This window comes from Octopus bimaculoides, chromosome 16 (genome assembly GCF_001194135.2).
Source record: "Octopus bimaculoides isolate UCB-OBI-ISO-001 chromosome 16, ASM119413v2, whole genome shotgun sequence".
NCBI classification, from domain to species: Eukaryota; Metazoa; Mollusca; class Cephalopoda; order Octopoda; family Octopodidae; genus Octopus; species Octopus bimaculoides.
This window is the reverse complement of record NC_068996.1, coordinates 49,874,709-49,896,093: the sequence shown is the minus strand read 5'-3', so window position 1 is coordinate 49,896,093 and position 21,385 is coordinate 49,874,709. Positions and strand designations below refer to the sequence as shown.

At 38.2% G+C, this 21,385-nt stretch overlaps 1 protein-coding gene across 4 annotated transcripts in view; it reads left to right on the top strand.

The window, feature by feature from the left end:
* The window catches only part of LOC106872603 (protein WWC2), a 98,129-nt gene that overhangs the window by 28,344 nt on the left and 48,400 nt on the right, over nucleotides 1–21,385 (top strand). For all 4 annotated transcript variants that reach the window (XM_052973750.1, XM_052973751.1, XM_052973753.1 and 1 more), the window contains one exon: nucleotides 17,346–17,475. In XM_052973750.1, coding sequence (XP_052829710.1) covers nucleotides 17,346–17,475 — 130 coding nt within the window. The remainder of the gene's footprint in view (nucleotides 1–17,345; nucleotides 17,476–21,385) is intronic.

Genomic DNA, 21,385 nt, shown 5'->3' with positions numbered 1-21,385 from the left:
ATATATATATATATATATAAGCCATAATCATTCCAACAGAATATATTTTTTCAGACAAATGACTTAGGATTAAATATTTTATTCACTCTCAGACTTACTCTTGAGTACTGTATGCTAAGTAGTGCGGCATAGTTTCTTTAGAACTTGTCACCTTCTGGAATGTGTGCGTGTGTGATAGGTATGTGGCCTAGTGGGTTCATTTTCTGGATTGGGTGGCATGTTGTTCTAGTCAACTTAGTTGTAAAGGGGTATAAAAGGGTACTCCTGTGATGGAATAGCCTTTCTATCAGGGGAAATGTTAGTTTGCTCGCCTAACCAGTGAGGTGGTGTCATTCAAAAGCTAAAATGATGCAAGCGCATTGTGATCAGCATTGTATAACATCATATGATAGCCTGGTCAATTTTTTGATACCGTGATACACACATACCAGTGTACCCGTTCTGTCAATAATAGTGGTGAATATGTTTATTGTGTTTTCTTTTTTTATTTTTTGTTTGTTTTCTTGGTTTCATGCTATATATTCTATGTAAATTCTCAGTTCAAACCCTGCTTTTTCACCCTTTTGGATTTAATGAAATATTGCCATTAAGCTCTGATAAATAATAATTGTGGCAACAGTATGTAAAAGAGAAGTAAAGACCCACTTTGGTTATAAATGACCATGGGATTGCACCTAGAAAGTTCCCTTCCAAGGCACAAGTCTGGTCAAGGTTGTTTATGGAAGACCAACAGTTGCCCATGCACACCAGCCTTCCCTTTCCCCACCACCGATGTTATCCAAGAGAAAAGCAAAAGGGCCGATACAACTTGGCACCAGTAATCTTGCAACTCATTTCTACAGCTGAGTGAACTGGAGCAACGTGAAATAAAGTGTCTTGCTCAAGAACACAACACACAGCCCTGTCCGGGATTCGAACTTGCAACATCATGATTGTGAGCTCAGTGTTCTAACTACTGAACCATGCGCCTTCACTATATATATTTATATATATATGTGTGTGTGTGAATATATATATATATATATATATATATATATATATATATATATATATATATATATATATATACACATATATAAATGTATGTATATTTATATATATCTATTTATTTTAGGGTATACTCTTTTTCTGGCTTATGATCTTATAACAAAGATATATATATATATATATATATATATATATATATATACACACACACCACCCAACCCATGGCATACAGACACATACACACCACCTAACCCACAGAAAACGGACATTAAATGATGATGCATTTATATGTTATATACACATGAATGTGTATGTGTATAAATGTTGCATCTAGAGCATCCAAAGGCAGTCAAACTGCCCTTGGCAATGTTCCACTTTCACTACTGCATGTTGACACTTGCAGGAAAACATGAACAGGTAGGAGCTTCCAGGTAGCTGATGTTTAGAGGGAGAAAGACTTGATGTAGTGGTTTGTGTGTGGCTTGGTGTGGACTTGGACATACACATGCACATATATGCTTGTGTGTGTATACACACACACACACAGAGATAGATAAATTGATTAATATATAGGGAAGTGTGGAGGGAAAGATGAGGGGTGTGTGTGTGTGTGTAAGTATGTGACTAAGACTGAAGGAGCACATGACAGACTGGTAAACAGAGAGGGAGAGAAAATGGTTGATTGACGTATCAAGCAATGTAACTAAAAGTGTTTGTGCCTGTGATGATTTAATACATTTGGTATGCAAATGAGGGGCACCAGTTTTCTGTAGCTACTGTCTAATTGTTGAGTCTACAAACAGATTAGCTGTTTGTTTCTCTGGGATGGGTCAAATTGATGTAGTCTCCTCTGATGAGAATCCAATAAGGTTTGAAAATCGATTAAAGCTGTTCATCATTTTCTCACTCTACAGAGAAATAGCTAAGCTAGCCCTCCCCTGCTACACTCTTGGAGTAGTTGGCATAAGGAACCAACCATAGAAACCATGCTCAATCAGACTGGTACCTGGTGCAGCTCACCAATTTTCAGTCAAACCATCCACCCATACTAGCATGGAAAGTGGACATTAAATGATGATAATGATATAGGCACAGGCATGGCTGTATAGTAAGAAGCTTGCTTACCAACCACATGGTCTCAGGTTCAGTCCCACTGCATGGCACCTTGGGTGAGTGTCTTCTACTATAACCTTGGGTCAACCAAATCCTTGTGAATGGATTTGTTTCAACATGTATGTATGTGTGTGTATATATATATATATATATGTGGGTGTGTGTGTGTTTATATATATTTAGGTTTATATATATATATATTTATTTATATATCTATGTGTGTGTATCTTTATGTCTGTGTTTGTCCCCTACCACTGCTTGACAATCAGTGTTGGTGTGTTTAAACCCCTGTAACCTAGCAGTTCAGCTAAAAGTAACCAATAGAACAAGTACTAGGCTTAAAAAATAAGTTTTGGGGGCCGATTTGTTTGACTAAACTTCAAGGTAATGCCCCAGCATGGCCACAGCCAAATGACTGAAACAAGTAAACAGTAAATAGTATTTATGTGTGTGTGTGTGTGTTAATAGAGAGAGGGGTAGAGGGATATATATATATATATATATATATATATATATATATATATAAAAATGTGTGTCCAGATAGTAATGACGCAAGAATACATGAGAAAGTAGTAAAGAGATAGATTGAGAGAGAGAGAGGGAGGGAGAGAGAGAGAGCATGATAAATTGTTGGCTTAACTGCTCCTGCCACTCTCATTTGTATTCTATTGTGTGTGTGTGAGTCTTAGCTACATGTAGGAATAGCTAGATAGATAAATAATTTCTGTGACAATAACTCTCCATGCATTACTAGAAAGAAACATTCAGTTTTAGAAATTATCATCACCATTTTAATACTTTCCTTGGGTCAGATAAAATTAATTGTGGCAGGTTTTCTAAGGCCAGATGCTTTTTGGGTTGCCAACTTTGCCCTATTTCCTAGTAAAGTAATATTTTCTTGTTATTCGAACATGAAGAGTACAATGACTGTGCATATTTTCACGGATGATCTCAAATGAACAACAATACTTTTGTGACGATGATCTTTGTTTACAATTAACATGCTGTGTCAAAACAAAGAGACATGAACACACACACACACACACAGATGTGCATACACACACATACATTATACACTTTTCTGTTTCTGTCTATCGAATCCACTCACATGGCATTGGTTGGCCAAGGTCTTTAGTAAAAGGTACTTGCTCTAAGTATCACTCAGTGAGATTGGAATTGAATCCATGTGGTTGTGAACCAAAAACTCCTAAAACAAACAATTATGTTAGTACCATACGTGTGTGTATGTATGTATCAGGGACGTGCTGCCTAGATAGACAAGGTAGGCAGTGCCTAACCTGAATGAAATAGATCGATAGTAACATTTACCTTTTATGGCAAAATATGCACCTAATTCAATAGAATTATGAAGGTTACTCTGATTACTATGCATAAAATGCAAAATATTTTATTTTTTCATAGATTACGTAGGCATAATTCGCCCCTGCCTTTCAATCTTAGTATTTAAGCTATGCATAGGATTGCTGTAGTATTCATGCTGCGTACATTCCTACAACACCTATAAAGGCAGTCGTGCACCTGTGTTTGTTTCGCTTATTTTTTGTATGTTTTATTACATAAAGGTCACAACTACCTACCCTCAGTAATTACTGATGGCACATGCCTAGTATGTATGTATGTATGCATTCATGAATGCGTACATACAATAGGCTTCTTTCTGTTTCTGCCTACTAGTTCCACTGACATGGCTTTTGGTTGGTCTGCTCTAGTGAAAGATATCTGCCCACCACCACCACCACCATCATGATGATCATCATCATTTAACATCTGTTTTTCCATTCTGGCATGGGTTGGACGGTTTGACTGAGGTCTGGAGAACCAACCGCTGCACCAGTCTCCAATCTGATCTGGCAGAGTTTCTACAGCTGGATGTCCTTCCTAATGCCAACCACTCCGAGAGTGTAGTGGGTACTTTTTACATGCCACCAACACGAGGGCCAATTAGGCGGGCCTGGCATTGATCACATTCGGATAGTGCTTTTTACATGCCACCTGCAGGAGAACCAGTCAGTGGGTACTGGAATCGGCCATGTTTGGATGGTGCTTCTAACATGCCACCAGCACGAGCATGAGTCAGACGGTTCTGACATCGATCACGTGAAAAATATCCTGTGTGACCAAAATTGAATTCATTTGGTTGCAAAGCAAAAACTCCTTAAACATACATATGTGTATTATTACTATTTATCCATGCATGCACTTATTCAGATAAATTGCCAGAGGTTTCACCTTTCTGTGATCTGAGGTTCAAGTCCTAGGGATTTCTTTGATGTGTTCTGAGGACAGTTAAATATCCTAGTCCTGGTACTTGCCTGGAATTAATTTTATCAAACCTAGAAGTGGGATAAGTCAGCATTGGTGAGATTTGAACTCAGAACATTTCTGATAATGATCTTCCCTCATATATATATATACATACATACTAGAGTGAGCACATAAATAGTACTTGAATACCAGAAGTAGAGCCATATGCTTTATTAATAAAGCTGCAAAGACATCACAAAATCTATTACTCAGAGTTTCACATTCCCATTCGTCAGACTATATATATATATAGATATATATTGATAGTAAAAAAAATAAGAATAGAAGTATTGCTCATGTTATGTTACAATCATTTGCATTGAATGGTTATTTGTTTGCTCAAGAATGTATTGTCTTATAGCAGTGTCAGACCATTTTGTTACACATCTATGTGTGCAATTGACAGATGTATTGATCTGTGAGAAATCCCATACTACTTTTCAAGAATGGCATTAGGAAGGGCATCCTGCTGTTGAAACCATAACAAAACAGACAATTGTTGCCTGTGCAGATCCTGTCAGACTATCCAACCTATGCTAGCATGGAGAAGAGGCATTAAATGATGATGATATACTTACAATTTATTGCAAAACTGATTAGGAACAAGATTAATCTAGATAAGATGCTGTTTGGTCTTGTGCCAGGAAGAGGTACCACTGGTGCCATCTTCCTCATGAGATGACTGCAAGAGAAGTACTTAACTAGAAGTAAACTATACCTAGCGTTTGTAGATCTGGAAAATGTCTTTGAAAGGATCCTTGCTTTGTTATTTAGTGGTCACAAAGAAAGCTAAAGGTAGATGAATGAGTTGGAGAGAGTTATACCAGCTATGTATTGAGGAGCAACCAGTAAGGTGATAGCTTATAATGAATTTAGTGGGATTTATTATGGCTCTGTCTTCAACCCCTTTCTGTTCATTATAGGTTTCCTAGTCATAACTGGAAGTGCTGAAAATGAATGAAACTTCAAAAGGATTCTCCAACCATTGATTACTGCACTTCTCACATTTATAATGCTAATTACATTCTTCTGTTCAATTCCTCTTCTTCCTCACCTAGCTCCTCTCTCCTTCTTTGCTCTAGATATTAAATCCCTATATACTGACATCCTACAAGATGATAGTCCTCTTGCTCCTAAGTACTTCTTGGATCCCAGCACCTCTACGCTCCTCCTTTGAATTAGTTCTCATTCTACTGTAAATTTTACTAGTAGGTCACTGAGGTGACCATGCAAACTACCTATGCTATCTTGTTTGTTGCTTATGTTGAGGCTCAAATATTTATCTACTTAACTGGTCCATCCCTGAACTGTATGGTACATTTATCGATGGTTGCACCGGGGCCAGCTCTCTTGTTCATACTCAACTCACCACCTTCATCAACTTCATTTATTCCTTTCAGTTAATCATTGATTTTGCTTCTACCACCAACCCATCCTCTTTCAATTTCTTCGACATCACTATCACTGTTAACTATCCAAATCTCTCCCTCTCTACTCTACACCTATAAGTCAACTGACTTCACCTTTTCCCACCCCCATCCCATGTTCACAGTTTCTATGCATTTGCTGTCTCTGTAACCATGATCATTACTTCAAGATCTAGACACACCTGACGGCCCTCCAGTTAACGCATCACTGTTACCCCCAGATTATTGTCAATAATACCTGCCTCCACACCTGGAACATTTGTTGCATTTCCATGCTCACATCTTGCTCCACCCCACCACCATCTGCTCTTCCCTTCACTTTCCACCCTTAATATCTTATCCTTTCAATAGCCCATCCAGCACACTTCCTAGTGAAGTAGATACTTCACTTAGATCCTGTCACCTCTCCCATATTCTATGAATATCCATTCCCTTCTTTCAACCAAGTCCCTACTTTGCATACCCTTCTGATCTGTAACTCTTCATCCAGCCTTGATTTTTCTTTTGCTCCTGAACCTTTACATCCACAACACTTCTATGCACCTTGGATCCACTTCCTTGCCACTGGCCATTTGACCATCACTAAAAAAATTTTATTTCCTCTTTTAAACGTCACTTCTATTGACACTTACATATTGGAGAAACGTATTTGTGACATCTGTCTAAACAATATCATTTCACTTTACACTAACAAACACACACCTAACCACTCTTGCATACATTACATTGTTTACCATAAGACCTCTCAATTCTAGGTTTAGCTGTGAAACCTAGAATTTCTTTTCTAATTCTCCTATAGATTCAATTTTAAAAGCCAAACTATCAATATATAGGGAGTTCCCATAGACAGCCAGTATTAAACTCCTCTTCTAGGTCTTTGCTGAGATACCCAACCCTGCAGTTCTAGGTCTGTATGGGGTAAAATTATCAGGAAGTGAGTGTTTCATAAAGAGTTCTCAAGAATTTTACCAATTCATAGAATGTTATTTACTTCATTTTGAGAACTTGTTTTATTATTTACATTATTTACATTTGACGGATATTTGTCCTCATCTTGTTTGTTGTTAACACAACGTTTTGGCTGATATACCCTCCAGCCTTCTTCAGGTGTCTTGGGGAAATTTCAAACCTGGGTTCTCATTCCTAAGGTATTTTTCAATGTTGTTATTATTATTATTATTATTATTATTATTCAGGTCACTGCCTGGAATCGAACTCGGAATCTTGGGGTTAGTAGCCCACGTTCTTAACCACTACGCCATATGCCCACGGGCATATGGTATAGTGCCTTTGTCTAACAAGTGTTGCCTGAGCAATGTCATACAGCATTCAAAGGCTGTCTACTAATCTTAAGCTTCTTCTCATACATCTCTCTTATGGCCTTCCATAGTTTTTTTAAGCATTTGTATAAGTATCAAAAGATTTTTGTCTTGCAAGTTACTTGGTGACCCTGCCAGTGCAGGTGCCACAGAAAAAGCACCAAGTGGTTAGCATTTGGAAGGGCATCGAGTTGCAAAAACCTTGTCAAAACTGACCTCGCCTGTGCTGGTACCACATAAAAAGCACTAAGTCCACTCTGCTGAGTGGTTGGTGTTAGGAAGGACATCCAGCTGTAAAAATCCTGCCAAAATAGTCACAGAATTCTGGTGCAGGCTTCTGCTTGGCCAGCTCTTGTCAAATCATCCCACCCATGCCAGCATGGAAGGTGGACATTAAGCGATGATTATGATGATAACAATGACAACTTTCTACTAAAAGTCAGCTTGTACTGATATCTGCCTATGAGGTTTCCTCCTGGTATCTTCTCATAATTTAGCTTTCCCACAAGATTAAGTGAATTTTAAGATTGAATGTATAATTATTAATGCTGACAGTATTCGCAATTTATTGTGCAAGCCATGTCACACTCCAGTTAAAATCCTTACTCTCATTCCAGGTCTTATACCAGAATGATTTTAGCTCTTTCTAGGAAGGAACTTTTACATCTCTCTTATGTTCTGAAATGAAATCTGTCAATATCACTGCTTCTCTGGAAATTTGCAGTCGATACCAGGATCTTGTATCTACAGAACAGATTTCTTCTATAAATGCCTGTGCTGCTTGCCTGGCACCTGTGCCAGTGGCATGTAAAAAGCACCAATTACACTCTTGGAGTGGTTGGCATTAGCAAGAACATCCAGCTGTAGAAACCATGCCAAATCAGATTGGTGCCTGGCACGGCCTCCCGATTTACCAGTTCTCAGTCAAACCATCCAACCCATGCCAGCATGGAAAGTGGATGTTAAACAATGACGCCAATGATGATCAGTCTATAATCCCAAATGTTGGTATCAATATGGGTATTGCAAATGCATTGTGGGATAGTGTTTTGTTGTACTAGGAAAGCTCTAATTGCCATATCTTTTTAAGTCTAGTATTATATTCTTTGGTTACTCTGTCCTTGTTCACATTACCTTTGTACAATATATTTTCATCAATACCCAGGTATTAGCAGTTCTTGTTTTGTTGAGTAGGGAATGTAGTGAAACACTTGAAGAATCGTGATGGCACCTGTACCAGTGGAGCACTAAGAGCACCGTCCGAGCGTGATCGTTGCCAGAGCACCAGCTGTCTGGCTTCCATGCCGGCGGCACGTAAATAGCACCTTTGAGCATGATTGTTACCAACGTCGCCTTCCTGGCACTTGTGCCGGTGGCATGTGAAAAGACATTCGAAGAAGGTCGTTGCCAGTGCCGCTGGACTGGCTCCTGTGCAGGTGGCACGTAAAAGACACCATTTTGAGCATGGCTGTTGTCAGTACCGTCTGGCTGGCCTTCGTGCCGGTGGCATGTAAAAGCACTCACTACACTCTCGGAGTGGTTGGCGTTAGGAAGGGCATCCAGCTGTAGAAACTCTGCCAGATCAGATTGGAGCCTGGTGTAGCCATCTGGTTCACCAGTCCTCAGTCAAATCATCCAACCCATGCTAGCATGGAGAGCGGACGTTAAATGATGATGAAATGACTGTTGATTTAGAGCCAAAATAAACAGAAGCATAGATTAACTGTTACTTAGGAAATATTTATGATATCAGGGACAATTAGCAATCTCTATATCCTACTTAATATGGGTATTTTGTAAAAACACTGTAATACTGTGATATTTGTCTTGATAAATCATCTCATATAGGTGTATAGTGCTAAAGAGCTCAGAAGTCTCAGCAGTAGATGAAAAATGTCTATATCAGCAATGAAATTGCTTTATCATGTGATTTCTGTGAATTCGATTGTGATTGGCCACTGGTATCCAATATAACCACATGCTAACCAGACTTTGCTTCTACTGATATAGTAAAGCAGTGACTAATCAGTCGCTAGTATTGCAGATAGCTGCCAGACCAAATATAAAATTAGTCATTAGCAATGGAACAATATTAATATCAAATAGCAGTCTGTAGAGACAATTGTTCCACTTTCAGTTACAAGTGTAAGAATTGTGGATTAGGCCTTTGTGAGTCTTTTGATGGAAGCAACTGAGGTTGCAGGTACTTTTGCCAGCTGCAGTAACTTCAGTTGCCATAAGTGGAGAATGGAATTGAATGCCATTCTGTAATCAAGCTATACTGTCACAAGGTTTTGTTTTCTTCAGACAGCACAGCTTTATTTACCAACATTTGTTTGATGCATCCCCACACTCCTTTCTTTCCACTTGTCAGCTTGTCAGTGACTATCATTAAACTCTCAATGGTCTTGGAGGAATTGGCTCAGACAGATTATGTGCAATTTGTATGTAATGTTAACCTCTGTAGTTCTAAGCCAATGCAGTGTTTGTAAGTCTATCTTTTTCAAGCATTTGTATAAGTGACTTTCTACAAAAAGTCAACTTCTTGTACCAATATCTGCCTATGAGGTTTCTTCCTGATATCTTCCCATAATTTAATTTTCCCACAGGATTGGTGAATTTTAAGATTGAATGTGTAACTATTAACGCTGACAGTATTCTCAATTTCTTGAACCAAACCATGTCACACTCCAATTAAAATCCTTACTCTCATTCCAAATCTTAGTTAGACCAGAATGATTTTAGATCTTCCTAGGAAGGGCCCGTTTTATGGCAGTATTTTATCCTGGCCTGCTGTAACATTTTTGTCTTGATAATGGAGTTTTCACTCTGAGCCTTGATTTCATATCTCAGGGTTATTAATTTTCCATTATGATTTAGAAAAGAATCTTTGTAAATTTTTGTTAGTGATGGTGTTGGAATATTTTAAAGTTGACCCTCACTGTACAGTTTATAATGGCATTTAACTGTCCTGTGTGTCTATGTATATGTATACATACATATTGTATGCAGTTGGCCACTGGTATACATACATATACATATGTGTATACATACATATACACAGATAACATAAATATACATAGGTATCTATATATATACATTCGTATGTATCTATTGATCTATCTATCTGTATGTGTGTACACATACACATGCATATGTATCTATCATTGTCATTGTTTCACTGCCTACTTTTTCATGGGTCAGATAAGAATACTTTGGGACACAGTTATGTCTTTATTACCCAGATGCCCTCCCTGTCTCCAGCTCCCACTTGTTTCCAAATGATGCAATAATCTCCCAGTCTATCAAGCAACAAATAACCCAGACATGTTTTCATGCTGGACTGCAAGCAAACAACATCATCAGAAAGCTGTTCTTTACAAACCAGTGGACACAAAGAAAATACCCGTTCTCTCTCTCTTTCTCTCTCTCTCTCTCTCTCTCTCTCTCTCTCTCTCTCTCTCTCTCTCTCTCTCTCACATACACATGATTGGTTTCTTTCAGTTTGCACCTACCAAAAATCTACTCACAAGTCTGTGGTTGGTCCAGGTCTATAGGAGAAGGCTCAGTTGTAAACAAGTGTCACTGACACACAAACAGTGTCATTCATTTCCAATCTTCCATGAAAACATGTCTGGCCTTAGAAAAATCTACCTCACCTAATTCCATCTGGCCCATGCAAGCATGGAACAATGGATGCTAAAACAACAATGACGATGATAATAATGATGGTGATGTGTGTTTGGGAGAGTGAGTTTGTATTTCTCAAGTCTACACATAGGTTTGTAAACAATAGCTTTACTAACAGTGTCATTTGTTTCCAGTTCATCTCGTAAATCATATCCAGGTTGGTTGTTGCTTGATGAACTGGAAGAGTGTCTGGCCAGCATCTTCGTCTGACCTATGCAAGCATGGCAAAGTAGAATGTTAAAATGATGATGATGATGACCTATGTGTTCATTCTGTTGTCCATAAAAAAAGTCCGTTTTTTGTGCTTTGTTTATGTTCTTGTTCCTTTTTTGTCCACGTTTTTTGACATCCTGTACCCAGATATGCATCTATATGTACAGGTAGATGTAGGTATGCACATACCTGTACGTATACATGCATATGCTCATATATCATTTGTAATGATATTACGATCATATTGCGATTGTGAGTTTAGTTCCTGGACTGAGTGGCACATTGTGTTCTTAATTGAAGCACTTCATTTCATGTCGCTCCAGTCCACTCAGCTGTGAATGAATAACCTTGTGACAGAGTAGCTCTCCGATCAAGGAGTGTGTTGCACCGTTTGCCTACCCAGCAGGGTGGCATCATTCAAAAGCCAAAATGACATGAAGTGCATTGTGATCAGCGATGTATAACAACTTCCAGTGGTCAAATTGATCACATGATATATCGTTTGTCATAAGCCTTTAGAAACATGGAAACGTGAAAAAAATCGTTTTTAACAGTTTAACTCGAAGTGGATAGAGCTATAAATAACTGTGTAACTGTTAGGTTAAAAAAAAAAAAACCCTTGGATTGAAAGTGCTGGGCTGCTGCCTGTCAATCTCATTTCCACATCCTCTGTAAACATTACAGATGTTCTACAAATATTGTGACAAGGCTGTGAATGACTAAACTCTAAGTGGAATGTTTTTTAAGTAAATGTGTCTGTGTGTTCTAAGATTGATTAATGTAGGAGGAAAGAGGGTGGAGGGAATGGCCTGTCAGTTTACTGTAAGGCATGCTCAGAAGTTAGTGAGAAAATAAACTGTAGACCTCCCATAAGTGAGGCTTTTAGAATGTTTTTGATTGGGCCTTTTCGGTGTGAGAGCTAAAGCAATCTATTGACATCCATCACAGCTATTGGGAGCATGATTGGTTGCAATATAGGTAAGTGGGTATGTTGTTATATGCTTGAGTGTTTTATCTATAGCTGTGATGTTAATTAATCTAATGAGGATTGGAATAATGTAAATTCAGAAGTGTTATAAGATGGAATCTAGGAAGTAAACTATTACTTGTGTGTGTATGTGAGTGTCTATATACATATGCATTAATGTATGTATTTGCATATATGCATATGAATGAGTATCATCATCATCATCATCATCATCATCATCATTTAACGTCCATGTTCCATGCTGGCATGGGTGGGACGGTACCACAAGAACCAGCCAGGCCGAAGCCTACCCCACACTTTTGTGACTTATGGCAGGATTTTTACAGCTGGATGCCCTTCCTAACACCAACCACTCAGCCACTGTATATATATTTATATACTTATTTTATGTGTGTGTGTGTGTGTATATATATATATATATATATATATATATATATATATATATATATATATATATATATATATATATATATGCATCATCATCATTTAATGTCTGTTGTCCATACTAGCTTGGGTTGGATGGTTTGACCAGGGCTGGCAAATTGGAAGGCAGCACCAGACCTGCATTTCAAATTATTAACGATGTAACATTTTAAAATTTTGTTGGAATTCAATGAAATTTCCACAGAATGATGGCAACAGCTATATGTGCATGGTATGTAAAAAAAAACATTAGGTTTTGCACAAGAATAAACAAACTGCGACCATTTGCATGATTTCCATAAACTTTTGGTGTTCCGGATTATTAACGAGTGTAATTATGGGTCGTAAATGTGATTTAACTGTTTCAGAGAAATATTGTTATTTCTGAACTTGCAAAAGGTAAATCAACATTAGAACTTTCTAAAATAATTGGAAGATATTACCAATCTGTGAAAAAATTTGTTACATCTTCTACAAAGATATGTAAGAGAGCCAACAGATGTCAGTTGAGGGCTGTTTCTCAATATACTCTGTCATGAATTAAGCGTGAAGTTGTAAAGAACCAAGGACTTACAAGTGTTACATCATTAATAATTTGAAACCCGGTATGTGTGTGTGTGTGTGCGTCTCCTTGTCTTGATGTTGTATGAGAATTGTAAACAAGTGTCACCGTCATGCAAGTGTTGCCTTTCATAGAAATATGTCCAGCCCTGGGGAAATATTGCCTTGCTTGGAGGCAAGTGAAAATTGATATTAGGAAGGGCATTTGCCTCAAGAAAATCTGCCTCCATGAATTCTGTCTAAGTAAATCCAACATGGAAAAGTGTTCATTAAAACAATGCTAATGATTGTGTGGGTATGAGAGTGTGCTGAGTGCTTTTTTTTTTCATGACATCAGCACTAGACCCCTGAATTGAGTAGGGTATAGTATTGAAGGATGGATAGGGAACATATGCATGATGGATAGTGAAGGTAGTTATAGAGAGAGAAATAACAGTATATTCAATGTTCCTCTCCTTCCATTCTGCATAGGTTTTGTTGTTTCCTGCAACTCATCACCACACATCTCAGTTTTCATCTTATGAGGTACAAACATCCTGATATCTGCATTCACCACTTCTTCCCTCTTTGCCACTGTCTTGATCTTCAAAAACACTTCACAGTTTTACACCTTGTACCTCTCATCAACTTGCATCACATGTCTGATATCGGATCACCTCCTCCAATGCTCCCTCCATTATAGCAAGACACCTGCTTCTGTCTCTTTGTCACACTCTAACCTTTCATCCTCTGATACCAGATCATCTTCTCTAATGTCTCCTCTGTTGTGGAAAGACACCTGCTTCTGCCTCTCTCTGTCTCTTTGTCACACTCTAACCTTTCATCCTCTGATACCGGATCATCTCCTCTAATGTCCCCTCTGTTGTGGCAAGACACTTGCTTCTGCTGCCTCTCTCTGTCTCTTTATCACACTCTAACCTTTCATCCTTTGACACAAGTCCCCCTCCTCAAATGCCCCCTTCCCCCTCTCATAATTCCTTGTCTTGTGAGTTATTTGGTGACCCTGCCAGTGCTTGTGCCACGTAAAAAGCGTCTGGTCCACTCTGTAAAATGGTTGGTATTTGAAAAGGCATCCAGCTGTAAAAATCTTGCCAAAACTAACCTTGCCTGTGCAAGAGCCATGTAAAAAGTACTGAATCCACTCTACAGAGTGGTTAGGGTTAGGAAGGGCATACAGCCATAAAATCCTTGCCAAAACAGAGTAGCATAGGTCAGTTTTTCTACCTGGTTGGCTCCTGTCAACTGTCCTACCCATGCATGCATGGAAGACCGACATTAAACGAGGATGATGATTACTATATAAACACTGCAGTTGGTGCTCTAACACTGTTTAGCTGCTCTGTTTTAATACCCACTTGCTTTTCTGCACAGTTTAATATTGCATATCCTACAGATTATGCTCACCATAACCCTTTATTTTTTTTCCATACATTGTTTTTCTTCCATGTTGCAATTCAGACAGTATATAGTATCATAATGTAAGAACACTGACCTAAAGTATTAGTGTGATAAAATCTTCTTCTACACTGAAGTTGACACTAATGTTTCTTAAGATTTACAGAGGAGAAATATTCCTTCATTGTACAATTAACTGAAACAGATGGAAACTTACAATCAAACATGTAATAAACAGGTTTTAGAGTTGCTTATATAAATCTTACCTTTTTGAACGTGGCCGTTGCCAGTACCGCGTGACTGACTCTCGTGCCGGTGGCATGTAAAAGCACCCACTACACTCTCGGAGTGGTTGGCGTTAGGAAGGGCATCCAGATGTAGAAACTCTGTCAAATCAGATTGGAGCCTAGTGCAGCCTTCTGGCTTGCCAGTCCTCAATCAAATCGTCCAACACATGCTAGCATGGAAAGCAGATGTTAAACAATGATGATGATGATGATAGAATTATTATATATAATAACCATAAAATAATTATTATATAAAATTTGCTTTGTTACCTTGTGGCCCTGAGTTCTGTTGCACTGCTTGAGCCTTGGGTAAGTGCCTTACACAGTGGCTCTGGATTGACAAATGCCTTATGAGTGCATTTGATGAACAGAAACTATGCAAACTAGCTCTGTGTGTGTGTGTGTGTGTGTGTGTATGCATGTGTACACACATACACACACAACTGTATCACCCAGGCTGTCAGGTGTCTAGTCACAATGTACTTCCTTGCATTGTTGTACCTTCTGAATGATGCCACCTTACTGTTTAGGCAGGCAGGCTAGCATTCCTCTTGTTCAGAGCATCAGTCTATCATAGAGTTACTTATTTACAGGTAAGTGCACTAGAGCATTAGTTCCCAAAGTGGGTGGCACTGCCCACCCCCTGGTGGAGGGCAATGGAAAGATCCAGTGGGGGGGAGCATCGAAAAAAGATGGGGTGACCAAAACAACACAATGGATGTTTACAAAAAATGGTCTATGTCAGTGATGGTGAGTGTGTGGGGTGGGGTGGGGTACTAGGAATGAAGCCTTAGAACCAAGGGGACAGCAGCCTGAAAATGTTTAGGAACCACTGCACTAGAGCAGTATGAAAGGAAGTGTTTTGCTTAAGATTGCTGTGTACTGCCCAGTCAGGGAATTGAAACCATGATCTCACAGTTGTGACCACTAAGCCATGTGTGTGTTGGAGTGCGTATGTATGTATGTATATTCAATAAAACCTCAAGAAATTCCTAAACGAGTGTAGTACCCTTGTTTAACATTAGAGTCCCAATGAAGGATAATCATGCTGTATCAATGTATGATGTAATATATACATTGAAACCGCCATAAACCAAGAAACTAAGGAATTCCCTAAACAAGTTCAACCCAGTAAGAACTGGAATTTCAATGAAGGGTAGCTTTGAACAAGAACAAAAGATAAAAAAAGGTTCAAAGTGGACAAGAACTTCAAATATATGCATCCCTCCTTCAGCTGTCTTTGTATGTATTTATGTATATGTGTATATTTATTTATATATATATGTGTGTGTGTGTGTATGTACGAGGGTGTGCTGAAAAGCTCCTGGCTTTGGGTAAAAGAAAATACAGAAGGATCAGTCATGATTTCATTCACATACTTATTGCTGTAGTCCTTCAGTTTTAAGCCCTGTAAAAGAACTCAGAAGGTTGGGCCTCAGCCAGGCCTTTCATGATACCCTTAAATCCAGGAACTTTTCAGTATCCCCTCATATAAAAACACACACACACATACACACATACACAAGGGGTGCTGAAAGTTCCTGGCTTTGAGTAAAATAAAATACAGGAGGATCAGTTGTGATTTTATTCAACATATTCCTTTCTCAGGTCCTTCAGTTTTTCGAAGCGCTGTAAAGAAATTCAGAAGGTTGGGTCTCCAACCAGGTCTTTCACAATACCCTTAAAGCCAGCAGCTTTTCAGCACTCCCTCATATGTGTATGTCTTTGGGTTCTCCAACATCTGACAACCTGTGTTGTTTATATCCGTATGACTTAGCAATTCAGCAAAACGTGCCTGATATAAGAACTACTAAACTTTAAAGAGAAAAAATGTACAAGAATTGATTTTATCAAATAAACCACCGAAAGCAGTGCCTTGTCATGACCACTGTCCACTGGCTAAAGCCAGTTAAAGAATAATTAATTACACAGATCTTGTGTGGTAAGAAGCTTGCTTCCCAACCACATGGTTCTGGGTTCAGTCCCACTGCATGGCACCTTGGGCAAGTGTCTTCTACTATAGCCACAGGCTGACCAAAGCTTTGTGAGTGAATTTGGTAAAATAAAATCTAAATACTTTCCAATTTTTTGAATAAATTGTGAAATTTATAGTAACTTTTTTTTAAAATATTCTCTTTTATTTTACTTATGACTCTCCCTGGACAACAATATTTCTGTTATTACCACCTTAGCGAAGGCGGAGGTATTGTTTTCAATCGTGTTTGTTTGTCCGTGGATAAGATATCTCAAGAACCGCTGGATGGATTCGGATGCAACATCCAGAGATGTTTGGCCTCATGATTGGCATGAACTGATTAGACTTTGGGATTGATCTGGTACTGGACAAGGATTCTGGATTATTTTTCCTGTATTTTTACTTAATTTTTGAGAGTGGTTGGGTTCATTTTTAGTATTCTCATTTGAGAGCAGTCGAATTTATTTCAGATATTCTCATTTTAAAAATCATCTCCAGCTAATCGTTGAAACTATTAGTAGCATGATAAGCATTTGTAGTTGAAATGTTTTGTAATATATATAATTTAAGAGAGTTATAATCATTTCATTTACTATTGAAGACAAACAAACCAAATTGATGTAATGACTTCTACTTTTGTAGTGTTGATCAGAAATTATCGCGAATGGATGGTGGCTTTACAATAGATGAAGCTCAAGCTATAATGAATGAAATAAAACAGACGAAAAAATGCTTGAATACAGAAGAAAAACAGAAACAAGAACTTATGAGGGTATGTTTTACAAGTTATTGTTACTGTTGGTGTTGTTGTTGTTATTATTAAGGCAGCCAGCTGGCAGAATTGCTAGCTTCTCCGGACAAACTGCTTAGCGGCATTTCGTCCATTGCTACATTCTGAGTTCAAATTCCGCTGAGGTTGACTTTGCTTTTCATCCTTTCAGGGTCGATAAATTAAGTACCACTGAAACATTTGGGATCATTGTAATCGACTAGTCCCCTCCCCACAAATTTCAGGCCTTGTGCCTTTAGTAGAAAGGATTGTTATTGTTATTATTATTATTATTATTGTTATTATTATTATTGTTATTATTAAGGTGGTGAGCTGGCAGAATCATTAGCAGGCCAGGCAAAATGTTTAGCATTTCGTCCATCTTCACGTTTTGAGTTCAAATTCCACTGAGGTCGACTTTGCCTTTCATCCTTTTGGGGTTGATAAATTAAGTACCAGTTGCGTACTGGGGTCAATTTAATCAACTGGCTTCCCCTCTCCCAAATTACAGGCCTTGTGCCTATGGTAGAAAGGATTTATTATCATTGTTAGCACGCCAGGCGAAATGCTAAGTGGTATTTCGCCTGTCTTTATGTTCTGAGTTCAAATTCCTCCGAGGTCGACTTTGCCTTTCATCCTTTTGGGGTCGATAAATTAAGTGCCAGTTGCGTACTGGGGTTGATCTAATTGACTGGCCCCCTCCCCAAAAATTTTGGACCTTGTGCCTAGAGTAGAAAAGAATTATTATTAAAGTGGCGAGCTGGCAGAAACGTTAGCACACCAGTCAAAATGCTTAGCAGTATTTCACCCATTGCTATGTTCTGAGTTCAAATTCCACCAAGGTCTACTTTACCTTTCATCCTTTCGTGGTCGATAAATTAAGTACTAGTGAAATACTGGAGTCAATGTAATTGATTCATCCCCTACCCCAAAATGGCTGCCCTTGTGGGATCAATTTTACCTTTTATGTCTCCGAGGTTGATAAAATAAACTACCGCTCTAGTACTATGGTTGATGTAACTGACTAACCCCTCCTTTCAAAATTGCTTTTTGCTCTCTGAGTTCAAATCCCTCTATGGTCAATTTTTGCCTGTCATCCTTCCAGTTGGGGGTAAGGGGGGTGTCAATAAAATAAAATACTAATCAAGTACTGGGGTTAATTTAATGGACTTAACTCCTTTGTCTCCATAAAGCAATCATTACTATTACTCAAGTATGATTTTGTTTTTCTTATTATATCGTTTTCTTTTACTGGCCACAGTCACTGGATTCTGTGGCCCTCCTGGGGCGCAGTTTCAGGGGGTTTTAGTCAGCCATATTTTAGTTAACCATCCATTTACTTTATTCAATGTAATATGAATCTCTGTTTATTGGCTGTCTACTTTTTACGTTTTTGTGTAAAGGGACGTAACTGTATACACAAGCATGTGTTTTCATACATACACATACGCACAGACAGACATAAAACAAAGCACAGTTTCCAGTTATCAAAATTAATGCAAAAGATATTGGTTAATCTGATGCTACAGTAAAATAGACTTGCCATGGTGTCATGCACTGAGATTGAATCCCGAATCACTTAGTTCCAAATTGAACTTTGTCACCACATAGCTATGCCTGAAAGCTATTTGAAATATCATTAAGATTAAGTTTTAAATAGCTGTAGAAAAAAGTCTAACTATTTCATATATAATCGGCAACATGCAACATAAACGGCACTCATGCCAGCGCCACATAAAGTGCACTTGTGCTGGTGGCACATAAAAAACAAAAAACACCTGTGTTGGCACCACATAAGAAGCACCCTGTACACTCTGTAAAGTGGTTGGCATTAGGAAGGGTATCCAACCATAGAAACCATACCAAAATGGACAACTGGAGCCTGGCACAGTTCTCTGGTTTACCAGCTCCTGTCAAACTGTCCAACCCATGCCAGCATGTAAAACAAATGTTAAATCCTGCTGGTGATGATGATGATGAAGGCCAGGAAGAAATTTTGTGGGGATGGAATAGTTGATCAAATCAACTCCAGTACTTGGCAGAAACTTTATTCAATGCCAGAAGAGTGAAAGGCAAAGTTGACCTTAAGGAATGTGTGTGTGTGTGTGTGTGTGTGTGTGTGTGTGTGTACACCCTTGTCCTGACATTATATGATGGTTGTAAATGATAACTTGTAGGCACACGGTATTTCATTATGCAACCATAACATACTATAATGCATATTAAACGTTTTTATAAGTCAACGCCATGTTTTACTGTGCTAGCAGTGTGCTTTACATCACATGTTGAGGTTATCTCCATAGAATAGCTGTAGTGATAACCTTAATAAGGGCTGAAAATGAGTATCACCTGTCATGCAAGCAATATTTTTCGTTTTCAGTCTTCCTTAAAAAAAAACACATCTGGTCATGGGGTAATCTTACCTTGCTTGGAAACAGGTGAAGATTGGCAACAGGAAGGACATCCAGCAATAAAAAAAAACTGTCTCATCTAATTCCGTTTGACCAATACAAGTATCGGAAAAGGAGATGTTGGATGACAATGATGATACACATGCACCATTTATTTTTATGTCCATTTTTGCCAGCATTGGTTAGACAAACATTATTTAGGCATTGTTTTACAGCCTGAATGCCCTTTCTTTTGCTATCCCTTGCCTGTTATCCAAGTAAGGGATCCCTCATTTCAAACATCTTCAAAGGCATGAAGAGACTGGGCAGTTTATTGATGGAAGTGAGAAAAGTAATACCACTCCAGTGAACCCAAAATTTAAACATACACACAGTCTCATATACTTATGTATGCATACATATATATTTACTTAAAAACTGGCAAGGGTTAGCAACAGGAAGATCATCCAGCTGCAAAACCATGCCACTATAAAGTATTTGACTATCTCATAAACATGGAAAAATAGACTTAAAAATGAATCGCACGCACACACACACACACACACACACACACACACACATGACAGGCTTCCTCCTTTGTTTTAAATATATAAAAAGATTTTATAAATATATTTAGAAATGTATATTATTTACATTTGACGGATATTTGTCCTCATCTTGTTTGTTGTTAACACAATGTTTCGGCTGATATACCCTCCAGCCTTCATCAGGTGTCTTGGGGAAATTTCAAACCTGGGTTCTCATTCCTATGTTATTTTTCGATGTTATTATTATTATTATTGTTATTATTATTTAGGTCACTGCCTGGAATCGAACTCGGAATCTTGGAGTTAGTAGCCCGCGCTCTTAACCCTAAGATTCCGAGTTTGATTCCAGGCAGTGACCTGAATAATAATAATAACATTGAAAAATACCTTAGGAATGCGAACCCAGGTTTGAAATTTCCCCAAGACACCTGATAAAGGCTGGAGGGTATATCAGCCAAAACATTGTGTTAACAACAAACAAGATGAGGACAAATATCTGTCAAATGTAAATAACGTACATAATTCCTCATCTCTTAAATATAGAACTGAAATATTTAGAAATATAAACTAATAAGATAATGAAATTACATTTATTTTTAGAATCATATTTAAGATGATTAATTTAGATAGTAATCCTAATACAAGGGTAATTCCTCTTAGTGATAAAGTTAATGTTATAACAAAGTACTAAAACACTGTGTGTCCATCCGATCCAAAACTGGGCCCTTCACCTAGTTTTGTTGTGAAGACACTCCCAAAACCCATCATCTCTCTAACTGCAGCTTTCCTCTTTATATTAAAAATTTTTCTCATTTGATATTCATCCTTATACTGTCATCTCTTCCCACATTTTACACTGATCTCTCTGTCAAGCCACCAAATTATCTCTCCTTCTTCACCACCATCCATTTATATCGCTGCCCCCCCCCCCCAAACTTACTCAACTATAGCATCATTTCAGTCTCTCTCTCTCTC